We start from the raw sequence: 26,673 nt of genomic DNA on the forward strand, positions 1-26,673 counted from the left end.
TGTCTTATATAAAGAGTTTTTGACAAGTTATTTTATCTAAAATCCATAAAAGTTATGTTCACTTGCATGCAAAAAGCATTGCTGTAGTCTGCAAGGCAATTTCTCAAAATGTTATGACATCCCATCTAATTAAAACTAGATTATGGCATTAAAATTAATGTGCATTGAAACCACTTTAAATACAGTAGGGGATTTTCATCAGTTATTTTCTTTAATAACTTTGTTTCCTAGTTGCTATTGACAACAAGCAAGAGCAGTTGCTCCCATCAACACCCTAAAATAAGGCTGCCATTTACTTATCCAAGCTGTCTACAGACCTCAAAATCCCAAATATCCTGCCAAGATCCATATACTCTCCTTCATGTTGCTCAGTTTCCCAGTACTCCTGCATTGTCTAGTAGGGTCGCTATCAACAAGATTGTGTATGTCCAGCACCTCTACGGGCAGATCAAGATGTAGGACCCAATGAGCATGACCCGTCAACGATTTTGTTGCCTATAATCCCTACACGAACTTTCAGGTTGCAGATCTAATACCCAATGTAGAGCCATAATTGTGAATAACAGTGCAACAGACAGATGATCCATTAACACCCAAAGTAATGATGCACAAGGCTATACATCTTCCAAACTCAAGGAACCATAGATGTATCCATATTATTATATATGGCAAAATCAACTCCATTGGGTAGACCTATATTCAAGGATCCTAACTCAAACCCCTCCAAGTCTATCTTTCCTCACATCCTTTCTTCGGCACTGGCTAAGTAAATCATGCACAGATGGAAAAATTTCTTACCCATATGGTATCGTATAAGTAGCTTCCAAGTCAACATTACAAAAAAGATCTTGATTTCTGACTGATGTTAACCATGAGTTAACTCTCAACTACACAAAGAATTTAAGAACCCTTTAACTTCCTAGAGTCTGAATTTCCAAAACTACTTCCACACTCACCAATTTGTTTTCAAAACCTAGCCCAGTGGGTTACATTCAACCTGGTCATCCACAGCTTGATAGGCAACTGTCCCATTACAGTTTGTGAAAGACTACAGGGAGTGATTGTAAATGTTCCTCATACTTATTCTCAAAGCCACTGTCTGAAAGACCATTAGATTTCCACAAAATAATGTAGAAGCAGAGGCATAAACTTGGCAGACATAGTTTATCTTTAATGAAGCTGTCAGTATACTAAGGACAACTTTGGAACTCCTCCTCTAGGTGGCCCCACCTTCAGAAATGAGGTGAATGCAACCTCTGAAGAGGGCCTTTTTGGTGGTGATGCCCTGCTTTTAGAATACTCTCCAGAAGAGGTGCCCTGGCCATAGGATATTGTGGTCTTCTTTCACCATGGGCAGAGAAAGAGCCTCCAACCCTCTTTATTGCTACAGGAGAAAACCCCACCACCATTCCAGCGATGCTCCAACAGAGAAGCGGGGGAAAGCATGTCAGGGGCACATCAGGGCCAACCAAGAGAGGCTTTGGACCTACAAGACCCAATGCCCCCACCTTTTGGAGTACTTATTTTTTTTCTTCAGCCATCTGTTCAAACCTTGGCCCAGCATGGTATTAGAAATGGCAGCTCTTCTACCACTGATTCTCCTTCTGCCACTCCCAGAGGATTGCTCTGGCTATTTTGTAGCAGGGTGTCTGTCACAGTAGCTTGAGGAGAGAAGTGAACAGTCAAAGACAAAGGAGTCTGAAGACAAAGGAAGGGCCAGGGCAGAAGGGCAGATGAGCCTGGATACTTGCTTCTAGAATCTCCAAGCTGGATCAAAGGTGACCAGAAGGAGGTAAGCAGCAATTCACAGGCCATCAAGTCTGCTGCTCTCATGAAGATGGCAGGACTCTCTAGGTGCAGTGGAGCATGCTGACTTTGAGTGTTCCATATGTCTGCTTCCAGATGAAGGGGCCTAGTACTAATGATGCAAAGGCATCATGTTGCTATACTATCTAACCCGCCCCCCCCACCCTCCTCTAAAGGATTTCCCATAGTAAGAAAAAGAAGAGATGGAAGAAGTGATGGGAAAACACAGGAGTATCATGGGTGGATGACAATGTTGTCTGGACCTCCTAAAAAATTGCATGACTGAAGTAGGGCAATGGCACGATAAAATCCTTGCCTGGAAGCACCTGAATTATCACTCTCAAATGCTGTAGATTGTGTTGCATTAAAAAAAAAATCATATTTCACATTTTGAGTCAGTAAAACCATGTCTTAAAAAGTTTCCACTCAGTCCAAAATAGAAAATATTTCACAGGAGGTTTTTCAGTGTTCCCCAAAGTTTTAGAGCTTTTCAAAGTTTCCTCAGGGGAGGGGGAATCCTAGAAATGGTGGGTGGGGGGAAGGGACAATCCACATCCCCCACCCTGGAATTTCTCTAGGGGTTCTTTTCCCAGGCCTTCATTTCTCTACACAGTACCATTTCCCTTCTTCAACAAAAGAATTCAACATTCACACTCACACATACATAGCCCTCACCTCCCTGAGAAGACTCTCTGATATCCCAAATGAGAACTCGGCCATCATCGGATGAGCTTGCAAAAACGTTATCGTTCACTGGACTCACTGACAGCCCATATACTGCATCTTCATGGGCAAACACATCCAAGGTTTCACCGCTGAAACAGACACAGTCATCAATTTCCCATCTTCTACATTCAAACAGGAGAACCAGATTGCACCGACAGCTGTCACTTCCTCCCTATTGATTGTGCAGAGGGTTGCACACTGTGATCCTATGGACCCTTACTAGGGAGGATGTCCAATTGAAATGAATGGGACTTACAGTAGACACATCTAAGAGTCCACTGTAATTTTGCAGGAAATAACAAACCATATTCACTGTGTTTCAATCCTGGAAATCCTTGGCTCAAGCCAAGTTTGCACATAAGATGCAACCATTTGATATATTGCACACCTTGGCTCTAATCTAAAGAAGCGTACATGGAGAGCAGTAGATGAAGTGGGGCTTTTTGTTTCCGCTCCCCCAGACAAACTTTCTCTTCCTACTCCACCCTCCTCCAAACCAGTTATTTTTTAAAACAAAGAGTTTTTTTCAAACTGCTTGTGAATCTGGCACTGGTGTAGAAAAGGGGTATGTATGCTTGTATAGAAAGGGAAAGAGATCCCCGCTCTGCACACAAGCACATGCATAAAGGTACTCTCTAGATCAGAGCCTTCAGCTATGTTACTTAGGGTGCAATCCTATGCTTGTTTGGACAGAAGAAAACATGCATTGGGACTGTACCCTTAAGTCAAGGGGAAGCAATCCTATGTCTCCCATACAGCATCTGGGGAGACACAGGATTGTTCAGTTTCAGGGCTCAAAGGTGGGAAACAGGGCTCTGACCTTGGAGCCCAGAAACCGGACTCCTGGCTATTAGGTGGTATAGAAATGCAGTAAATAAATACCTCTACCCCCCTCATAGCCAGCATGGTTCTATGTCTCCACGCTTGGAAATGGAGTGCAGAGACGGAAAAAGGGATACATTCCCTGGGTGGGGAAGGGAGGAGAGTGGGGTAGCAGCCATACAACACTTCCTGTGGCTGGCCCAGTCTCCTTTCACTTCCCCCGCTCCAAAGCGTAGCTGTCTAGCAGAAATGCAGAGTGGCTAGAGAGCGGAGGTGAAGATCACCTCCACGCTGCAGCTGGCCTGCATTGGATACTTGACAATCTTCATATGATTGCGCCCTAAGGATGCAATCCTATGCATATTTAGGCAGAAATAGGTCCTACAACTCCCACCCACGGCAGCCAGCTATGCTGGGAGTTGAAGGACTTCTCTCTGCCTAACACGAGAGGAGTCCACCCTAAGTCTTCAACTATACATTTCAAACAAATCTAACAGCTCCAACACATATTTTTCATGATATATAATCTAATAACCATATAAAATGGAAGGTGGAGCAGAGGTAGATAAAATCGTAAGAAAGGCAATAAATAGAAGGTAAAAATTTGAATGACAGGAGTGGAAGAGAAAAAGGTAATCACACACAACAATCACTTAGGTATTTCAGATCATCCATATATTAGTCAGAGTATCCAGCAAAGACCTGTCTATGTCCAGGTGTTGCCCCCCACCCCCACCCCAGGAAAGAGTGTTCAGGCATTGGGGGAAAATTATTTACCTGTCAACATCATGGAGCAAAACTTGTTCATCATTACCTATAAATAGAAACAGAATTTGATGTCATATTAATAATGAGAACTTAGTTGAGAAGGAGTGTGCTTGTGCAGTTTTCATTTGGAAAATGAAGAAAAGAAGAAGAGAGAGATGAGCCTGTTACATTTTGCCATGGTAGAACAAGATGTTCATGACAAACACTTGACTCCCAACTCCCTGCTTGTCCTGGACATACAAAACAGTAACCATGGGAAGAAATTTTCTGGTTCTTCTGAATGCTGCTTTTCCTCTGCAATACCATTCCCGCCTGGCTCCAGAACCATGCGTTATACCAGTCAAGTGGGGGGCAACTGGCTGAGGGTGAAGAAGGTTAAGTGCCCATCTCCCTTTTTGTCCTGCAAATGCTATCACATTCAACATCCTGTTTGGTGCTGAACTTCACGTTCTTGCCGAAGTCTTTGTACTGATGGCCTAGCTGAATTCATGGATCCCCCCCCCCCAATTGATCTGACAGAGCACATCCCAGCTGCCTTCTGTTTCCACAAGTCCCTTTTGCATAATAAAAGCATGATACCCCATTCACATAATGTTGATTTAGGGGAGAGGATAATCTTTCTGTGGGAGAGAACTTTGCTGGGTTTTTTTACCCCTGCTTGCTTCTTTCTAATTTTCTTCCTAATATCTGGGTATATGAACATTTCATTGCATAGGATGAGCGTTCAACTGGTTGTGGGGAACTATGAGCTGGGGTGGGGAAGAAAAGAGGGGGGGAAGAAATCCTGCAGCTTTTGGCTTACCATCATCATCATGGATATTGGTTGTTTTTGTTTGTATTTTATGCTTTTTATGGTTTTAAATTTTGTATATTTCTTTTTAATTTTCACTGTTTTTAACTTTTGTAAACCACCTAGAGAGCTTCGGCTATGGGAAGTTATATAAATAATAATAATAATAATAATAATAATTTCTATATTGCCTCATAGCCGAAGCTCTCTGGGAGGTTTATAAAAAAAATTTAGGCTATATGGATTTCTTGTGAGGCATGGTGAAGTTGTGTGGCATCATGCCAAATAGAATCCAGCAGAACCTCCAAGACTCTCACAGCTACATTCCACACAGCAATTGCAACTGCAATGAACAGGTTACCCCAGGGAAGAATTTCCTTCTCTCTAACCCAAAGTGTTGTGCTCAGAAGAGACAACATTCCCTTCATATGCACGCACTGTAGTAAGATGTTAAGACTGCACAAGTGAGAACAAATGTAAGATATAATAACGAGAAAGGCGTGATGCCATAATTTACTCTTGTGTTCCTTTGAAGCTTTTCCTCCTTACCTCCAGAAAATACTCTGGTGTTGCCACTATTAAAAGCTAGGCAGAAGATGTTAGAATGATGCTCCCCTTTGAGCTGAACAGGCTTGACTCTGGCGTGGATTGCTTGTTCCATATGCCACAGTAGAACGCGACGGTCATCTCCACCTATGTGATACAGAGCACAAGGATCTGTACAAGCATCTACATAATTTCTGTTGAAAACATAAATTTATAGCAACAAGAAATCCAAATGTTTTTGTGCCTGAATTGCTGCTGCATTATAAGCAAGGTCACCTCACTCTTCATTCCCCCCCCCCGAAAGAGGCTATCAATACACTACGTTTGTATCACTGATAAACACTTCTAGCCTCAAAGCCAAAGATGTCTGCATCTTTAGTTCCGTAGATGAATGACAAGGGTCAACACTCATTTAATTTATTTATCATATGTATATCCTATTTTTCTTCCAAGGTGTGCAAGATGGAATCTGTCTGTCTGTCTCTCATTTTATCCTTCGAACAACCCTGTGAGATAGGTTAGGCTGAAAGAGTGACTGGTCCAAGCTTACTCAATGGGAATCTCAGGGCTGAGTTGGGATTTGAATCTGTCCCTCCCCAGTCCCAGCCTAATCATTACACCACACTGGCCAACATATTTCTAACACATTCTCTACAAGCCATGCTATGCTTAAGTGTAAAGCTTTAAAAGGTAAATTAGCTTCTAACACAGATTATTTCTAGAATGAATCATCATGGATATCTGCCATATCCTCTGTGGAAAGGGGGGGGGGGGAAGCTTTCAAAATTCTTTTACAACCCCAGGAAGGGATTTTAAGAGCGAGAAATAAAAAATAATTCAGGTTTCGTATTTTTGTGTGTGTGTTTGCAACTGGGCTTGAATTTAAGAAGCCTAACTAAAAGGGGAAAGACTGAATATTAGGAGCCATGCATTCTTGGGTTTTACAAACGTCTTGCCAGAATTATCAATCCAAGCAGCTAGTCCAAGTTTACAGGCATGACTGCAACTCATAGGAATGCTTCCATGACTATCCAGTGTCACATGAGAAACAGTCCTCAAAAAAGATGAAGAATTTGGAAGGCAGTACTGCAGGTCTATTTCACCATCTAGACACAATTGTAGCTTTTCCAATGCATCAACAATGGTTTGCCACAGCTCCATCAACTTTTGAGCAAGTGTCTTATGGGAATAAAAGAATTACCAAACCATTCCATTTGGTAGCAAAGCCTATTAGATAAGTGAAATTCAAGTTTACAATCAATTCAGTAATTTAAATTGCTGAAATAAATTGTTGCATTAGGATACAACTTAAGGATAACTTACGGTTCAGATCTATTTGAAATTTTGATAGGGGTCTTGAAGACATGCCTTACAAGGATTTAATCACTTTTGTTGTTGCTAACAAAATGCTTAGAAATTGCTTGTAAACAGAAAGCAATAATCCATTTATACTTGTTCAGTGGTACACAAGGATACATAATTTAGCCTTAATGGGCATATTGTCTAAAAAGATGCATCTGATGGATAAAAAAATCTACTTAATTTATTGATAGTTTATTGGTGATATGTGTTGTGAGCAGAAGTTCGCTCATGTGATGGGACTTTCTTCTTCTCTTCCCTCTCTACCCACGCCCTCTGAAATACACTCAGAAGGATCCCAAAACCTTCTGGAGCAGATTGTGAAGGAAGAACTGTCCCTGTCCCTGTTCCCCATTCCAAGTTCCATCAGGAGAAATACATCATTGCATTTCATCCATAAGTATCAAACATAATTGCTCAATACAGTGTTTCTCAGATCCTTTTGGAAGGACTATCGTTTTGGTATGAGTGTTCGATCTGTGAAGATCCTTCTTACAATGACAATGTTCTGTATAGGTTTGGATGTATATTATGCTTTTTGGTCTTCTTTGAATGTATGTTTTCTTTTTATTTGTTTTACACACAAACACACACACACAATTAAAACAACATCAACTAGTTTGTAACTAAGTTTGCAGACATAAAATTATTCTGGGATATTAGAATCCCCAGAAGACTGAAGATGCCAGGAAGAATCTCCCAGAGCAGTATGACTGTGTAACAGAATAGCAGATTAGATTTAATGTAAGCACAAATTGATACCTATTGTGGAGGAAGTGGACAGTGAAACGTTTTTCTCCTTCTCTCAAAATATTAGCACTGATGAAGCTGAATGGTGATAAGATTCAGGACAGACAGAAAGAAGTACTGTACTTCTTAATACAGCATATAGTTAACTAATGGAATTAACAACCACAAGATGTGGGTGATGGCCAACAACTTAGATGGCTTCAAACGAGAATTAGACAAATTTATGGAGTATAAGGTTATCAATAGTAGCTAGTCATAATGGGTATATTATTTATTTATTACATTTCTATACCGCCCAATAGCCGTAGCTCTCTGATCAGAGGCAGTATTTCTCTGACTACCTGTTGTTGGGGAACAACAGTGGGAGGGAGCGACCATATTTCTTCGATTATTCTCTTGTTCTGTTTGTGGGCTTCCCATAAGAATTTGGTTGGCCACTGTGGGAAACAGCATGCTGGACTAGATGTACCTTTAGTCTGATCCAGCAGGGCTTTTTAAGTTCTCAGTTAATTAATACTGGATGCTGTGGTGGCTACTATCCTAGATTGCTCTGAAATAATCAGCAAGAATAGCCAATAGAGTAAGAGAACCTCCATGTTCAGCAGTAGTGTTACCGTAGTGTTAATGCCAACACTAGTAGTGTTAATGCCACACTAGAGGCATTCAAGAGGCAACTGGATAACCATCTGTCAGGGATGCTTTAGGGTGGATTCCTACATTGAGCAGGGGGTTGGACTCGATGGCCTTGTAGGTCCCTTCCAACTCTGCTATTCTATGATTCTATTATTCTGATTTAAAAAATGGGGAGACAAACCGCATGTTTTATGACCTTCCCAAGGTCATCTGGCTAGTTGCTCTTCAAGAGAGTGTGCTAAATTAGGTATAACTTTTAGCAAATCCAATAAGCTTTATTGAATAAGACAATTCTTTATCATCATCACTGTAATATGTCTTGAATACAAGAAAAAGCTGAATAGGTTTCTTCAGATTAACATATACCAGATGCAATCATCCAGAAACCCACATTAACAAATATTGCTAAACTCTTGGATATTTGCTAAGTCTAGTCCTAATATTTTACATACATTTCTGCAGTACTTAATAAATATAAATAAATAAATACAAGGTCTCTGAGCTTGCTTTATTTATTTATTAAGGTGAAATTAATAAATAAAAATAAATAAATACAAGGTCTCTGAGCTCCAGTTGGCGCCTACATTATATAGCTTTCAGAGCCAACTAAAGACTTTTCTTTTTCAACATGCCTTTGGGTAATGCGTGATTAATGGTAATAATGGTTTGTTTCTGTTTATAAATTGTAATTGTTATTTTTGATTGCTGTCACAAGTAATGAGGGGTGGGATATAAATTCTATTTAGACATCAATAATAAAATGCTTCATGTCAGCCACTAGGTACATGCGCTTACCAAAAATGTACAGCATTAATGGATCTGAACCAGTTCAAACTTGCAGAATAACCTTGATATTATTATCATGAGCAAATACAAAGTTATTTATATCCTACTTTTCTATTAAATGTACCCAGAGCAGAGTACAGCATTATTAGAAAGCCAGGTAATAATAAAAATACACCTAACAAACCATTTCCAAAATCTATAATATGTGACCAACCTAATAGTAGAAAGGACAGAAGATATTACAATCAGAACTGCCAACAATAACCCTATTTGCTACATTTGAACATAAGTGCTGAACCAAGCTTTAGTACTATGGAAGGAGCTCCCAACCTTTCTGGATCCGTGGGCACATTTGGAAATGTGTGAAATTGCTGTGGGCACCACAATAAAATACCTAATCTGCAGATTGCCACTTTAGCGTCTACCTGTTGTATCTATGGTCCTTAGGCTGTGTCTTATTCAGCAAGAATTTTTGTTTTGTGTCTATTGGACACCACAATGTCTCTTTAATAAGGGGCTGTGTAATTCAGCGCTAAGTCATCTTTTAAATGTATGTTTTGGAAATGTCCAGTAGTTGCTTCCTGTTGGTGAGAGATTACATAGATAAATTTTGTTCTGAGCAGACTTTAATATTCACTGATGTACATGCTCTTTTAAATTATTTATCTGCTTCATGGAAATTAACAAATGGTCAATGTAAATGGATTCTCTACACCCTTTTGACAGCTAAAAGACTGATATTACAACATTGGAAAGATGAATACTCACCTCCTATAATGCAGTGGATTTGTTGAAGCCTCTGCATAATTGCTAGAAAGTTGTATGTATTTCATACAAATCTCTGACCAAACAGTTACTCTGACCAAACCATGGCTATTGTGAACTTTTTTAAAAAAACAAACGAGGATTGTAAAATACAGTTTAAAGTAGGGTCATTTCCCTAAAACATGTGGTCAGACACGACAAGAAGCCACTGTTAGTTGAAGATGGAAGCATCTTCTAATCTCCTCATTGTAGATGACCAAAGGAGAGGGAAAAGGGGAGCATGTGAGCCCCAAAGCTCATACTTGCAATGTTAAACCATAGTTTAGTATTATGTTCAAACTGGGCCATTAAATAACCACTGAAATAAAAGTATCTCCAATTTCTGGTCAAAAAGAAACAAACAGGGACCTGACTGATTTCTGTTGGAAGGGCATTCAAGAGTTGTGGCTCCCATTTCTCATGTTCACTGGTCAAATATCCTGACATGGCATGAAGATCAAAGCCTTGGTGTTAATTTCCAGGCAGACGAGCTTATATGGGAGCACATCCTTAAGGGAAATAGATCCTAAGCTGTTTATGGCTTTAAACGCTAGAACCAGCACTTTAAACTGAGATTAGAAACAAATAGGAAGCTAATAGAGACATCATAAAATCTGAAGTGACATGCTTCTGACAAATACATTCAGTGCCTCAATACATTGAATCAAATTCTGCCTTAACATCTCCATTCCTGCAGCCCCAGAATTGTTACCACCACCAGCAGAAGTTCCTCACAGATGTAAAACACAATGTTGCTGTCCCATTCTGAATAGTAGTTTTGCTGTACTATATTCTTGTATCACAAATTAGAAAAAAACACAGGTTAGACTATGCTGTTCCACAATTTATTGTTTTGCATCCAGTGACATCATTACCAAAGCTTTATTAATAATCCTTTTCACTCACAAGTCGAATATGCCCACAGTTTAATAGCAAAATGTTATGTCAACATTCCATTTTCAGATAGGCTATTTCTCTCTTCTAGATTATTCTTGGATTGCTTTCAATCTCCTTCCATTTTCTCTGTTCATATTCAACTAACAGTTTAACTATACGTAATAGCATAGAGTCAATTACTACTTCATTCTAAACCATCTAGAGGGCCAGGAACCCAACCTACATTATCAAGCACATGCAGTGTACACTGCATAGATAGATACCAAGCTCTCTCTCAGCTGACTAGTCTTATTGTGCTCATACACAAGTGAAGGAAATGTAACTTGGGTCTAAACGTGAAATACAAGTATCATGAAGGGCTCGTTGCTATCAAATCAGGCTAGTTTACAGTGTGGAAAAACCGTGACTTTTCAAAATTCTGAAATTTTAACTTTCAGATTTATTTATCACATTTACATGCTGCCACATAACAAAATTCTCTGGGGCTGCTTACAATACAAAACATAAAAGCAAGTTATATTTAAAAACATAACATAAAATAGTAACATTAAAGCAAAATAAAAAAACAAGAAACAAAACTCACAGCAAGTCAAAAATTAAAAATGCAGATTTTAATACTGAGGGACCCAGACTAGATGAGGTTTTGTTTCTTTTAAAAGGCCTGGATGAACAGAAAGGTTTGCCAGGCACTAAAAACACGACAATGGTGGCACCAGGCAAAGCTCTCTGGGAAGGCTATTCCATTATCAAAAAGGCCCTGCTCTCAAGTGGCATCCCACCTCACTTCCTTTGGCAAAGGCAATCGGAAACCACCTTAAAATCAGAAAGCTTTTAAAGTCCTTCACAGCTTCTGGAAGCTCTTCTAAGAACTGTGGCAGAAATACCTAAGAAGCATGCCTGTGGAAACAACCAGGAATTATCCTAAAGGGAGCCACAAGTATAACAAGAAAATCAGTGCAAAGTAGAGTAGATTGAGATGCACTGTCCCATTATAACCTCTACAACAAATTATTGGAATAGGGCAAAGTTTCTTTTCTACAGCCAGGGTCTACTAATTTGATTTCTCAAGAATCTCAACTCTAATTTTTAAAAATTCCTAGATGGGATTATTGCAGAGGAAAGTTTAAAAACAGTATCTTCTGAAATCTCAGAAAAACAGAGAGCTTCCCTCTAGATGTTTTGGACCAACTCCCATCAACCTCAGCCAGCATGTAACCCAAAACACCTGAAAGGCACCAGGTTGGGGAATGCTGTTCTAGATGTTACGAGACAAAGTTGGGTCTGACATGTTTTCCCTTTTCTTTGCAATAGAAATCCTGCTGAAATCCTGAACCATGCCCTTCTTTTAATGTTCTGCAAATCTAAATAAGAACACTGCTAATTAGGCCCTGGTTAGGCCTCATCTAGAGTATTGTGTCCAGTTCTGGGCTCCACAATTCAAGAAGGATGCAGACAAGCTGGAGCGTGTTCAGAGGAGGGCAACCAGGATGATCAGGGGTCTGGAAACAAAGCCCTATGAGGAGGGACTGAAAGAACTGGGCATGTTTAGCCTGGAGAAGAGTAGATTGGGGGGAGACATGATAGCACTCTTCAAATACTTAAAAGGTTGTCACACAGAGGAGGGCAAGGATCTCTTCTCGATCCTCCCAGAGTGCAGACACAGAATAACGGGCTCAAGTTACAGGAAGCCAGACTCCGGCTGGACATCAGGAAAAACTTTCTGACTTGCAGTACGACAATGTTACCTAGGGAGGTTGTGGGCTCTCCCACACTAGAGGCATTCAAGAGGCAGCTGGACAACTATCTGTCAGGTATGCTTTAGGGTGGATTCCTGCATTGAGCAGGGGGTTGGACTCGATGTAAGTCCCTTCCAACTCTACTATTCTATGATTCTATGATGTTTAAAATATCACCTATGGGCCCAGGACTGGACAAAGACAGTTCTTTCCCCAGTGGTTACAATATGGTGAAGAAGTAACTAAGTGATAACAAATGGAAAAGGTATTTAAGCCTGCTCAATCCTATGCAAGATTATTCAGAAGTAGGTACCACCAATTTCAATGGGATTTACTTTCTAGTAAGTGTTAGGATTTTGACCTTAGACTTACAGAATGCTTCTTATATTTTCTTCTTGCTGTTATAGTGGGAAATCCATATAGTTCCTTGGGAGGAAGAAGCAAATCTCCCTCTGGTTCAAGGCGGGGAACAACATTAAATACAACATAATACACAAAACTAGTTAAAAGAGCATATAAAACCAATACAATATTAAAATAATGATCACAATTACATGGTCCTGACTTCTGAGTGGTGAGAAGTTCTACAGGTAGTGTTGCTGTTGTCATTACGTGTGAACCCTGCACTGTGGTTTAAGTATTGGTTGCTAACCATAAACAATCCAGGAAGAGAACCCATGATTTGATGTTAGGTTGTGAACTTTGGGTTGTTCATGACTAACAACCCATAAACTATAGTGCAGGATTTGCACATAATGACAACCCACGATTCAATGATAATTTATACTCAATCTATACTCTGGATTATTGTTATCTGTGAACCAGGTGATACACACACAGCTCCCTCACCTTAGCTCGGGGGAGGGAAGTGTGTCACCTTCCAAGCTCTTAGGCTTTTCTCATTCTAGACATGTTTCTATTAAGAAACCATCTTCCATCAATTAGCTCCCAGATATCCATTGCCCATTAAAAATGTTAAGACCAGAATGGGATCAGTTATTGCTTTAAGACTTAAAGTTTAAGACAAACAATTGTGATGGTCTCACTCACAGAAACTAAACTAGTGAAATCCAAGCAAAGAAATAGGTTTTGAGAGGAGATCTCAAAAGTATAACTGAGTATTGCAAGAATAATCCGAGATAGAATTCCAGTAATGAGGAAGAGATTTAAAGTATGGCGCCATTTAAAATAATATAGGGGAAGGGTTTTACAACTTCTATAATATTCAGTTCAGTTTTATTCTTGGGAATACATAGCTTTGATAGAAAGCAAAATGATGATGGGAAAAGAAGAGAGGGCATTTTCTTCCTTGAAAGATGAGTGCATTTCCTTACTTCAGAACCATTACTCTGTGTGAAAATGATGTCACTCTTTCCCATAGTTCTCTGCCATGGAAAGAATGATTGCCTGCTTTCAATGAAGAATATATAGGTGGGCAGTTATTCCTTCCATAAGAGGGAACTCTAGGGAAAGAGTGGTAATGTTTTCACACAGATAAATGGTTCTGAAATAAGGGTATGTGCTCTTCTTTCAAGATCAATATTATTTTGAACCTTCTCTCTCAGCGAGAACAGGAGTTAAAGCACTGTATTTGTATAATGGCTTAGCAAAGCAAGATAAGACAATGCCTAATAATGGCAGAACATGATCAAAATTCCATAGAAGGAAATTTAGAGAGAGAGAGAGAGGGAGATTAAAGAGTGAAAAAATGACCAAAGCAAATGAGCAAGAAAATTATGTTGAATGCAAAAGGAAAGAAGGAGCTGGGGAAGAGGAGAGAGAGAGAGAGAGATTGTTGGATGTGGTCAAACCAGCTAGCAAATGAATAAATTGAAGAATTATGGATCCAAGTAAAAAGATCATGATTGGAATGGAGAAGAGGAGTAAAAAGAAGATAACAAACAAGATGAGAAGCCATAAGCATGTTCTGTTCATTAAAATATATTAAGCTATTTATTCAGGGCATATAGAACCTCACTTATGAATAAATTAGATGTGCAATTAAAAAAATGTGCTTTTCAGGATCACTGCTGTCTTTAGTCCATCTAAACTTTTCACATTTTGTAGAAGGAAAGACAGCCACCTCCCTCCTTTCCTAGACTTTGAGGGAATATTCAGAATATTACTTTAAGGCAAAGAAGCCCATATGCACTTCTAAAGATGCTCTGGAAGTTGAAGCCTTCATTTTGTTATGAATATAGACATTTGAGAAGCAACACATATATGAAGTAAGCAACTTCTGTTAAATAGGCAAAAAGAGAGAACCGTAATAATAATAATTAATAATAATAATAATAATAATAATAATAATAATAATTTATTTATGACCCACCTCTCCCTCTGGATCAAGGCAGGGAACAACACTAAATAAATTAGGCTTATTTAGTGGTTAGTCTCTCTGACTTGAAGTGGGGAGACCTAGGTTCAAATCCCCACTCAGCCATGAAGTTTACTAGGAAAACTTGAGCTAGTCATACACTCTCAGACTAACCTACGTCACAGGTTTGTTACGGAGGATAAAACAGGCAGGGGGAGAACTATGCATACCACCTGAGCTCCTTTTAATGCAATATATTATAACAACAACATCAACAACTTCAACACACCTCAGAGGGAAGGGAGAAGCAAAATCACCAAATGAGAGAAAGACAAGTGGGGAGGTAACGTTATTATAGATAAATGCAAGCAAGTAAAGGTGACATTAGACAAGGTGACATTTGAGGAGGGATTTAAGGGGTAATGCATGGGTATCTGTGAGGGGTAGTACCCCTGCCAAAGGCATGTGGTTGGAGAGAACACATCCAGGAGATATCAGCTGATAGCTGTAAGAGTTGAAGGACAAAGGTCACAGGCAGGGCTGTCAGCAGAAGTAAGAAAGGAAAGGAAGGGAGGGAAGGAAAGAGAGATGGTCAGCCAAGGCTATGGAAAACTTTAAAGTTAAGGACAAGAAGTTTGTACTGGGTGTGGCAACGGATGGAAAGACAGTGTAGTTATCTCCAGAAGGCGGTCACAGGGTTATCCCATGGTCTGGCAGATTTGAGATAGGACGAGGGCCTAATATGCTTAATAGTTGTGTAGTATAGGAAGTGTTGGCAAGTGTAACTTCTGTCATAGTACTCAAGGGGTGAAAAAGCTACACCTGACAACATTCCCTGCTCTATGTTGCAAATATTCAAGGAACATTAAACTGAGTATCTGGTCTCTAAATAATACATTTGTGTGTTTGCCCACATCTTTAGATGGTATCATCCAAACTGCTATCATACTCACTTTTCAATGGAGATCTAATGGCCTCTTTTGCTTCTAAAGTTCTAAAAGCTTTTACAACTCTACATTTATTTAGGACCCAAAGTGAGTTCAATAGAATGCCTACTTGCAACTACTCTAGGACCACAATACTTCTGAGATACTCTTATAAGACAAGCATTGAATGTTTAAAGTCTAAGACAAAGATTGATATCATAACTGTCTTGAATCTGTAATGCTCAAGTATCATTTAAACTGTATATCACGTTTTAATGCGAAATATTAACCTTATTAGAACATTAGTTCTCTAACAACATTTCTACAGTCTTTTCCAACTCTTTATAATCTGTAGAGTTCTGTATCTCCTATTAACCAAAACTAGTTTTATGCATTATCCTGTTCCAGGCAACTCATAACCCCACAATCTACCTACCCTCCTCACTCATACTCTGCATAGTGATCCATCTGCAGTTTATGGAACCAACCTAAATGTGATCACAGTGGCTTAACACAGTAAAGCCATCCTAGAATTGAATAGTATACAAAAATAGAGAATAGATTAGGATTATTAGTAGATTAATTTATGATTAATGGGTTAATTCTTCCCTCCTGCTAATCAGGGACTAAAAGTAAGATTTTAAGGGGTTGTATTGCAGATTGCATCAACACACCAGTTACTTTTCTTTACAAGGCGAAACTACTATTCCCCCCCCCCAAAAAAAACCAGATATCTGAAAATGATAGCTTCACTGAAATCAGCATCAATCCTGGATCTTCCATGATGTTGATGGGTTTTGAACTTGTTCACTTTTAGAACCTTTTGGCTCTGCACTATGGAACATTCTCAAATTTAGTGAAGCAAAAATATTAAATATGGCATTTTCTTCAAAACAATATAATGGAAATTTGCATTCATTATTCCATTGTAGAATATCTCATACTTCATAAATACTGTTCCATTCCTTCAGGATAGCATCCTCGCTGTGTCTTTAACAAATGTAAATTTACTCAAATCAGCGGAAAGCCAGAGTAACAGAAGATTAACTATTTTTTAAATCTGTTTAAAGCCCTTTTAAATCAAACGGCATATTTTTATTGCTAGCATTCTAATAGCAGAAACTTGTTCAGACATCAAGGAAACAACATACAAATGCCACATTTATAGGTTGTTGCTGAAAATTAGAAGCAGCTTGGGTGCAGCGTGTGTCCCTGTAATTCATGGGTTAATTACCCACAAATTGCTGTCGAAAGCCACCGTCATGTCAGAACTGAGTCAATTTGATGCTGTGGATAGAGTTGGCTTGAACATGAATTCAAAAGCTACCCAGCTATGGATTCATCCGATGGTCTCAGGCAAGTCCCGTTTCTCATCTGTGAAATGGAAACAGTGACCCCCTCATAGAACATTATGGATGGTTCTTCTGAATGGATAGAGGGTCTTCATTCTGATCTGAATGGGGTTGCACTCTCCCCTGAAAAAGCAAGTTCATAGTTTGGGGGTTCTCTTAGAGCCATCTTTGTCACTTGATGCTCAGGTGGCCTCAGTGGCCTTGGCTGGTGGCCCAGTTACGTGCCTATCTGGATAGGGATAGTTTATGTTCAGGTAACCTCCAAGTTAAATTACTACAATGCACTCTATTTTAAAATGGTTTGGAAGTTTCAGCTAGTGCAGAATGCGGCAGCTAGATAGTTTGCAGGAACCTGAAAGTCTGAGCATATAACACCAATTCTGGCCCACTTGCATTGGCTGCCTGTACATTTCTGAGCCAAATGTTTAGATAGAAAAAAGTCCTATAACTCCATTCTCCAATCAGCATGGCTGGTTGGGGAATGTTGGGAGTCGTAGAACTTTTTTTTCAGTCTAAACATGCATAGGAGTGCAAACTTAGACACCTTAAATAGCGTAGAGAACCAGGTTGTGGTAGTTATTCTGAATTATCATAGGATGCCTTGAGGGAGGACTCACCTGTTCGGAAATGCTCCCTCCAACTTCCTACCTGTCAAGACATCCTACCCATACTTATATGCGAGGGAAGGTCTGACTTCGTGTGTGTGCGTACACGTACACGTACACGTACACACACACACACACACACACACAGAGCCAATTAGCAACGGCGAAGGCGGCCGGTGCCAAATGCCACCCTTGTGTCGCCCTCCATTCCCTGGACGGAATAGGCCATCGATTCCCCGGCCTGTCGCTATGAGGAGCTGAAGGAGAGCGAGGCCTGCAGCTCCCACTCAAGCCCCGGCCTGGAGTTTGCGATTTCCCCTCGGAGCGGTGCCTAAAGCGGCAGCGGTGTGAGAGGGGGGAGCGGGGGGGGGGAAGGACTCTGCCCCCAGCTTTAGCCCCTGATGATAGGTGCTGAAGGAGGGGACACAACCCGAAGTGTTCTTCCTTCATCTCCCCTCTTGAAAGGGCTCCTCCCTGCTTCACCCCCACTGTCGCAGCAGCTAACGTCAACTCCGAGCTTCCCCGACACCTGACAGCACCCCCCGCCCCAGAAGGCTCGAGTCTTCCCCTCCCTTTCCTAAATGCAATTAAAACCGGGGAGGGGGGGTGAAACAGGTACCTACACCATCCCCTTCCGAAAAGGCACTGTGCGAAAGAAAATTACCGTAAGGTTCTCCCAATAAAAACACTAAGAAATGTCCCCCCCGCCGCCCGCCCACCCCACTGTTCCTCTTTCCAAAACCACATACCTCCACCGCCCCAAAAGTGGAGTAAATAACATTCGAATCCCCCCAAATCCGGACCCCCAAAACTAGTCCGGTCTCCATTTAGGATGCGTTGCCTCTCTCGTTATTTACTTTATTAAATGCCACCGGAATTCCTACGAGTCTTAATCCATTTTGTTTCTAGTCACTCGAGACACATACAATATGAGGGTTGAGTAGTCAGCTATTAATTATTATTTTTTAAAAAATTATAATTTTACTAAGCCCTGAAGAGCAGTCACTGCTTTTTGAGGCGGGGGGCGAGAGAGAACTTCCACACCCGCAAATGGAGCCACGGTAAAGAGGATTTGGGATGGGGGACAAAACAACCCCCCTAAAAAACCTGTCAACCATTTTAGATCTCTATTTGGGAAACATCAGGGGTGTGTGTATGTGCAGACGCCTCAAAAGTGCCGCTACCGCTCCTTCCGATGCGGGCTCATCGAGCTCAAGGGATTGGGGAGGATGGGGGGGGGAGGTTTACACACTGGCGAAGGAAATAAAAATTTGGGGGAGAAGGGGGGGAAGAAGGGGGGAGGGGTTGCATTACCTGAGACCAGCCACTGGCCTCCATTGTTGGAGAATTCAATGGCATTGACACAGCCGAAGTGGCCCAGGAGATCCTTCTTGTAGAGGTTTCTACAGCCTCGCAGGCGTCTCCTCTGAAAGTCCTGGGTGAGCAGGGGGTCTCCCTGCAAGCCCCTCTGGGACAAGAAGCCCACCACTGACCTCATGCTGCCCCCCAGGCCAGCTCGCCTTCTCATGCTGCTGGTGCTGGTGCTGTTCCCCCTCCACCCCCTTGCTCACTCCCTCGGCTTTCTCTCCGCCTCCCCCCCTCCTTGTTATGGTTATGATGATTTTTCTTTAGCCAGCCATAGCAGGGGAGAGGTGTTAGGCACTCCGTTGCTTCCTGATCCCTTTTAAACTCCTCCCCTGCCTCACGGCGGCGGCAGCGGCGGCAGCAGCTGATCCACAGCTGCAGCCTTCCTGCGATTCTTCTGCCGGCTGCTGCCTTGGACTGAACGTTGATCCGCGCTGCCAGCGGCTTTGGATTGTGCTCTTGTATAACTTGCCCGCTTAGAAGCGAAGGCCCTTTAACAAAATAAATAAACAGTGAAGGCTGGCTAACTTATATCGGCCGTCCCTTCCCTTTCCCTCCCCGCAAGAAAAAAAAAATCTGCGGAAGTACATCCTTCTCCCACTAGGGATCAAAGTGTCACTGGATCCACTTTTATTTTAAGGAGTTGTAACAGCGGGAAGTCACTAGATCTCGCTTGGGGTGGGGCCACAAGAGGGTGAACGAGATGAGGAGCCGTGAACCTGGTACTGCCGGATGCCGTCTACACTACCTCCCTGTGGCCGATCTTCATAATAATTAAAAGCAACACTTTACTATGGTTGAACAGACGTAATAAGAGAGGCACCCTCATTCAGGAACCTGGCTGGAGTCGGATTTCATGAACTACTATCACCAAAATACTTCCAGCTAGGACTGAAATTGGAAATAAAGTTAACTTCCTTGACTGTCGACATAACGGGTTCTCTTTGAGCCTTATTAAAAATGTATCAGAATAAGCTTTGGGGGAAGAGTGAGCTTCCCGAATCCTCTTGAGACAGGTGCTGGCATTTTATGTATTCCCCACAGATAAAATGGAAACCTGATCGTTTTGTTTTGGATCACCAAAGGAAGAAAGGTGAAAAGAAAAGAAAAATGGAAAGGAAAGACTCTGAAACTCTTTAATGCATCATAGAACTTTTCAGGACCTGATCTTAACATGACAAATTTGATGAGAAAGAGGTCTGTGGGGATCAGACATTGGGTAAATTAAGAGAAAGAACACAAGCGGAGAACAAACTTGACAGTAGGACTAATATACACCATACATAATTCTGTCTTCAGAAACAGGGTCAGCCTTAGGGGTGGGTGAGCTAAGGGGGAAGCCATTCTAAGATGACGGGAGCACCACACTGAACTGGAGAGAGCGCCAGGTTGAGGTCAGTGCTATTTTTTTGAATGTCCTGTCTGCAGTCAGCTAGCGTGGCAAAAAGCAAGTGTCTGTAACCTTTCTTTAAAGGTTCTACAGGTTGCTTGGGTACGAACTACAAAAATGATCTTCCTTCAGTTAGCTTTAAAGTATGTTTCTTTTTGAATTTCTACTCTGATGTCGTTTGTGCTAGTTAAAAATCAGTGGAACAATCAGTGAGGCAATGTTACTGAATACTTAGCACTTCAAATACACTCTGTGCATACAATAATTCTTGCATGTGCCCCAGCTTTGTACACATATGTATGGGTCATTGTAGGGGGCGGTAGCAGGGCTCCCAGCAACATCACACCTCCACCAGGCCTCATAAACCCTCTGGATGACCCTGCAAAGCTGACCACAAGGGGAGATATTTTTTCCTAGGGCTGACCCTGTTCATAAATAGTATATTTTTACAAGGAATGCTTTCAGTTTCTTTAAGTGGCAATTTCAATTTTAAAGGAGATTAAAAGGGAATGTCTCTAGAATTTGCTTTGCAAAATTTGTGAATTATGAGGGTTTTTTGGGGGGTAACGTTCTGTACAAACTTCTTAAAATCATACATGGCAACAAATAAACATTTACATAGACATAAATCCATTTGGTTTTAATGTAATGGTTCCAAATAAATCCATTTAACATTGTAGATTAAAATCATACACTACAATTTTCTGAGGGGTATGTTATGGTATGGCGGGTGTATGACTCCCCCCCCCCATAAAGAGAACGCAAATAGCTCTATGAGAGGAATGAGTTCAAGGTAGATTAAACAAACATCAAAGTGAAATAAGCAACCAAGATAATACCTGGCCATCTTGCACCACCATAGAACTGATTTGGAAGTATATGGATAGGACAAGCTGTAATAGCACAACTCCTTGTTCATATAGCATACAGTTAATGTGTATGATAAAGGGGGAGTAGGATGCTGATTGCTCCGCCATGACCCCTTTGCAATCATTTGTAGGTTAAAATAGAACTTATATATTCAGTCAACTGTGCAAGAGGGAATACTGCTTTTTCAGGGTCCTGGATCGCATGGAAAGAATCCCGCAGACATACAGGATTTCTTATGACCCTCAAACACAGAGGTCAGGACTTCTGCTGCTCTCCCTCTCTCCAGATGTCACTTAATACTGTTATCTGAGCACATTGCAGTATAAGTTTGTTCTCAATTGTCAAGCTAGGAAAAAAAGATGAAGAGGCAACCTAACTCTGTGATGTTTTAGAGTCCCTGTTTTGGGGTAAACTCAGGAATCTTTGCTTTTTACCAAATCGTTGCCTAAACCAAGGATCTGGAATGCCATGGACAGCATGATCCTATAGTCCTGTGATGCCAGATGCTGCTACACAAGAGCTAAATGCTGGAGTAAGGTAGTCATGATCCTATGCATACCTAGCAGTGAATCGGTACAATAGTTGCAGAGTCAAAAGCTGATAGCAACATCGACACACTCCCAAAGTGTCCTTGAAACTTTGCTGCCACTCACTAATAACAACACTACACCTCAACAATGCCCCATTATATTACCTATTCATGGAAGATACAAATCACTGAAGGATGGGGGAACATTATAAGCCCACCCAATACAAACACAGTCTCCACACACAATACACAACCAGGTAGCCAGAAAGAGACCACAGTGCCTCCCCCTGCACAGGCTGGTATGGTGCTATATCTCGTATGCTTGCACCGAGAACCCAGAAGATTCCTAGGAGGGGGCTTGAGTTCCATTGCGAGAATAATGCCTCCATGCAGACAATTCTCATGACATTGCACACACCACTTGCTTGTATTGCCAACTCTGGGAGGGGAATCAGAAGTGGAAGCCACATACAGAAGGAAGAACAAAAGCTACAAGTTCATAGCAGGCAAATCCACCAACTGCCCATCAGGTTCGTGGTTGAAGTCCCACCTTTACATCATGCACCCGGGGCTCCTACAGCAGTGGTGCATCTATGATTCCTGACAGCAATGGTTATGGAAAAATGGAAATGTGGAGCTGGAACTCAGCCGCCCCATACTCTAGAAAGCAACATCCTAATAGATGAGAAGCTCCTGAGGACGCCTGTAATATCCATGGGCCTAATCCATGGCAAATCAGCTTCCCAGCCCTTACGGAACTAACTGTATCACTGGCACCAAAGCAGGACTCTGTGAAACTATAGCTCAGTAGAAAAGCAGACATGTATCATACCAGTACACCTAGGGGTGACCATATTACACCAACTTTATAATAATAATAATAATAATAATAATAATAATAATAATAATAATAATAATAATAATAATAATAATTTTTTACCCTCCCCTCCCACTGGATCGAGGTGGGGTACAAAACAAATGCAAACACCATAAAATACATATAATTGATTAAAACATATAAAACTAATACATTATTAAAAATCACTCAGGTGGTTAACTAGGTAAATGATGCCCAGCATGTGCCGCAGCTTAAACAAGCCATTGTGTCTTGTTGAAGCCATAGTGGCTGTTTCTACACCTGCCTTTTCCCCCAGGATCATCCCTGTGCATCTAAAGGACACACAGGGGATCCCGGGAGCAGGCAGGGACAATCCCTCCATTTTCCTGGGATAATCCTTAGGTGTAGATAGGGGCAGTGATTATGCTGCCTGGGTTAATGAGATAGACTAATCAAGGGAGGGGAAGTATTACATATTCCAAAGACTAAAGATGAATTCATCCACCTATGGTGGAAGTGCAAAAAGGTAACAAACAAATGTGGAGCTAAATAGTGGTCAACATGATTAATGAAATTTTTCAGTTACAGATGTCTTTAAGTCTGATTGTTTATTTTGATTGAATATTTTAAAGTCATCTGTACCTATTGAAGAGAATGAGCTAATATTATATATTTTAACTATGGGAAGAAACCTTTTTGCTAAATCATGGAATAATAATAAAAAAAACCTCAAACTGCTCATTCATATTTGAGACCAGCTGTGGCTAGTTAAATGAACCGCATTACAAACATCAAAATACAAATTTAATAGAGTAATTAATATATGATAATGACTAATTCAACGTTTAACAAGTAAATTACCAATCTCTAGCTCTGAATATAGCTTTATGGATGCATGTTGAAACTGCTCCTATCATCTCACTGGTTTGAGTATGCTCTTTAGGATTTTATGTGATTTTTGTATCATATTAAGTCTACTATCTTTTGATTTATTTATTTATTTATTGCATTTTTATTCTGCCCAATAGCTGAAGCTATTGTTTGTATTATAAATTTCTTGAAAAATTAAATTATATACTAAATGTATTATATACTAAAGCTGCTGCAGAACTTAATCTCTCACTTCAAAAAGGGTTTGGGGTGCTGGATTTCATCCACTGGATTTGCCTGCAATTTACTGGATTTTCTCCAGGTTTGCCCATCTGTCTCTGCCTTGCCCTGCCCCAGCTTCAACCTTTGCCCCCCTCAGGTTTTTTTGAAGACAAAAGTTGGCAAGCCTATCTACTCTTAAGTCAAGGAGATATTAGTTGTTTCATGTGGGAACTGCACCTTTTCCTCATTCCTCTAGACCAGCCTTCCCCAACCTGGTATATTCCAGATGCATTGGACTACAACTTGGTATCCTCCAGGTGTGTTGGACTACAACTTCCAACACAAACCTACCTGTACACTACGTTCAATATCTAAGGTCCTCCTCTGGGTGCCTACTCCAAGAGAGTAGGAAGATGGCAACAAGGGAGAGGGCCTTCTTGGTGATGGCCCCACAGTTATGGAATGATCTCCCTAGCAAGGCCCACCTAGCACAAGATTTGCATTTTTTAGGTTTGGCTGATGGCTCAAAATTGTTTTTAGACATATATTTGTGTATATTGTCTGTTGTATGTTATTTGTGTATATTGTCTGTTGTATGTTTTTATGGTTTTACATTTTATATATCATTTTTAAACTGCCCAGAGAGTTTTGGCTATGGGGTGGTATAGATGATGATGATGATGATGATGATGATAATAATAATAATAATAATAATAATAATAATAATAATAATAATAATAATACAATCATTCTCCTCCTGCATGGCCAGGTTGGGGAAGGCTGCTTTAGACAATTTGTAGAGATTTGCAAGTGCATCACACGAAGGCTAAAATGTGCTGGGGTTGAACTTATTTGGGAAGAAGAGCCTTTGAGATAAGGCCTTCTGACTCTAACCCTAAAAATACTTTTGATATTTTATCTTTGGATATTCGGGGCCCCTGCTGTATACACACACACACACACACATCCCAAAGAGCCCTGCCTGTTCTCTCCATGTAAAGTGCATGCACATTTGAGTTTTAGGTAGTATCTATTGTGTTACTGAAGGTTACAACACGTAGAATTGTCCTTGGGGATTAGATGGTTTAGGATTTGATTCATAAAAACTAATTCATAGAATCTCCAATCCAATTATTCATAGATACATATCAAATGCATTTATACAAGGGGACTGCTCTCACAAATAGAAACCTCCCCAGCTAAAGCTTTCTTACCAGCTTCCTCCTACGTGCAAGTCAAATTTTGTTGCCAGTTCCATCCCCCACCCTTTGACTAGAATGAGCTCATGCATCTGTTATTTTCATGTATTTGTAATTCAACATTTGCACTTGAATAAACTATTAGCTGAGTGGAATGATGAATAGTTAAAGGGAATGGCCATTTACTTATTTGTGATCATGATAGCCATCAAGAATAAAATCAGGAGTGTTTTTATAACCAAGGTATTGTTTGGCTGTGATTGTGGAAATCCAATTCTTGGACAAAGATAGGATCGCTACTAAAGGCACAATCCTACGCCCATTTAGACAGGAAAAGAAGTCCTACAACTCCCAGCATCCCCCAACCAGCATGGCTCACTGCGGTGTGCTAGGAGTTGTAGGACTATCTATTCCACAGAGCCCTTAGTGCCAACTGATGTCAATAGAAGTAACCCTCCCCACTCCCCTCTGCTTAGTTGCCATGCAGAGGGCAACTTCAACAATCTTCCCCTGCATAGTAAATAAGCTTAAAAATATAGTTCTAAATGTCCATAGATGGATATAAACTAGCATATGCTAATTTTGTGCCTATTTATCTTGCTATTTACTGTTTTACTATTTACTGTTTTACTCTGTACAGCACCATGTACATTGATGGTGCTATATAAATAAATAAATAAATAAATAAATAATAATAATAATAATAATAATAATATTAATAGCCTGACAATACCCCTTGTTTGGGATCATGAATGTACATAGGTGTCCTACTACAGCTGCACCAGCCTAGCATAACCCTATGGAATTCCCTGCCTCTGGAGGTCAGGCAGGTGCCAACTTTGTATTCTGTTTGGCACCTCCTGAAAAAGTCATTGTTCCAGGAAGCCTTTCCTGAATGACCAGCCATGGTTCACGGTTCACTTTCATTTTGCTTCTTTTAAAAATCTATTTTAATGTGTTTTATTCTGTTTTTATTTTATTTTATCTTCACTCTCTCAAAATACTAGAACCCGGGGTCATCCCATGAAACTGATTGGTGAGAGATCCAGGACAAATAAAAGTACTTCTTCACACAGCACATAGTTAAATTATGGCACTCACTATGACAAGATGTAGTGATGGCCACCAATTGGGATGGCTTTAAAAGGGGGTTGGATAAATTCCTGGAGGTGAAGGCTATCAATGGTTACTAGCCCTGATGGTGGTGTGCTATCTCCAGTATCCAAGGCAGTAAGCCTGTGTGCACCAGTTGCTGGGGAACATGAGTGGGAGGGTGCTGTTGCACCATGTCCTGCTTCTTCATCCCTGGCCGATGGCTGGTTGGCCACTGTGCAAACAGCGTGCTGGTCTAGATGGACCCTTGGTCTGATCCAGTATGGCACTTCTTACGTTCTTATGTTCTACACTGTGGGGCCATCAGCTAAAGCTTGGCCGAAATTGGGTCATGCAACAGGACAATGATCCCAAGCACACCAGCAAATCTGCAACAGAATGGCTGAAAAAGAAAAGAATCAAGGTGTTGGAATGGCCCAGTCAAAGTCCAGACCTCAACCCGATTGAAATACTGTGGCGGAACCTTAAGAGAGCTGTGCATAAACAAATGCCCTCAAACCTCAATGAACTGAAGCAATGTTGTAAAGAAGAGTGGGCCAAAATTCCTCCACAATGATGTGAGAGACTGATAAAGTCATACAGAAAACGATTACTTCAAGTTATTGCTGCTAAAGGTGGTTCTACAAGCTATTGAATCATAAGGTGTACTTACTT

General features: G+C 40.7%; 1 protein-coding gene across 1 annotated transcript in view; it reads right to left on the reverse strand.

The window, feature by feature from the left end:
• The window catches only part of DCAF5 (DDB1 and CUL4 associated factor 5), a 52,433-nt gene extending 33,269 nt beyond the window's left edge, over positions 1-19,164 (reverse strand). Inside the window, exons 1-4 of the mRNA XM_063117585.1 lie at positions 18,938-19,164; positions 5,462-5,605; positions 4,132-4,168; positions 2,482-2,621 (exon numbers count right to left, since the gene is read on the reverse strand). Of these exons, the coding sequence (XP_062973655.1) occupies positions 2,482-2,621; positions 4,132-4,168; positions 5,462-5,605; positions 18,938-19,151 (535 nt within the window). The 5' untranslated portion in view covers positions 19,152-19,164. The remainder of the gene's footprint in view (positions 1-2,481; positions 2,622-4,131; positions 4,169-5,461; positions 5,606-18,937) is intronic.
• Between the last annotated feature and the right edge of the window lie 7,509 nt (positions 19,165-26,673).

The sequence above is a fragment of the Elgaria multicarinata genome, chromosome 2, assembly GCF_023053635.1.
Source record: "Elgaria multicarinata webbii isolate HBS135686 ecotype San Diego chromosome 2, rElgMul1.1.pri, whole genome shotgun sequence".
In the NCBI taxonomy this organism is placed as follows: Eukaryota; Metazoa; Chordata; class Lepidosauria; order Squamata; family Anguidae; genus Elgaria; species Elgaria multicarinata.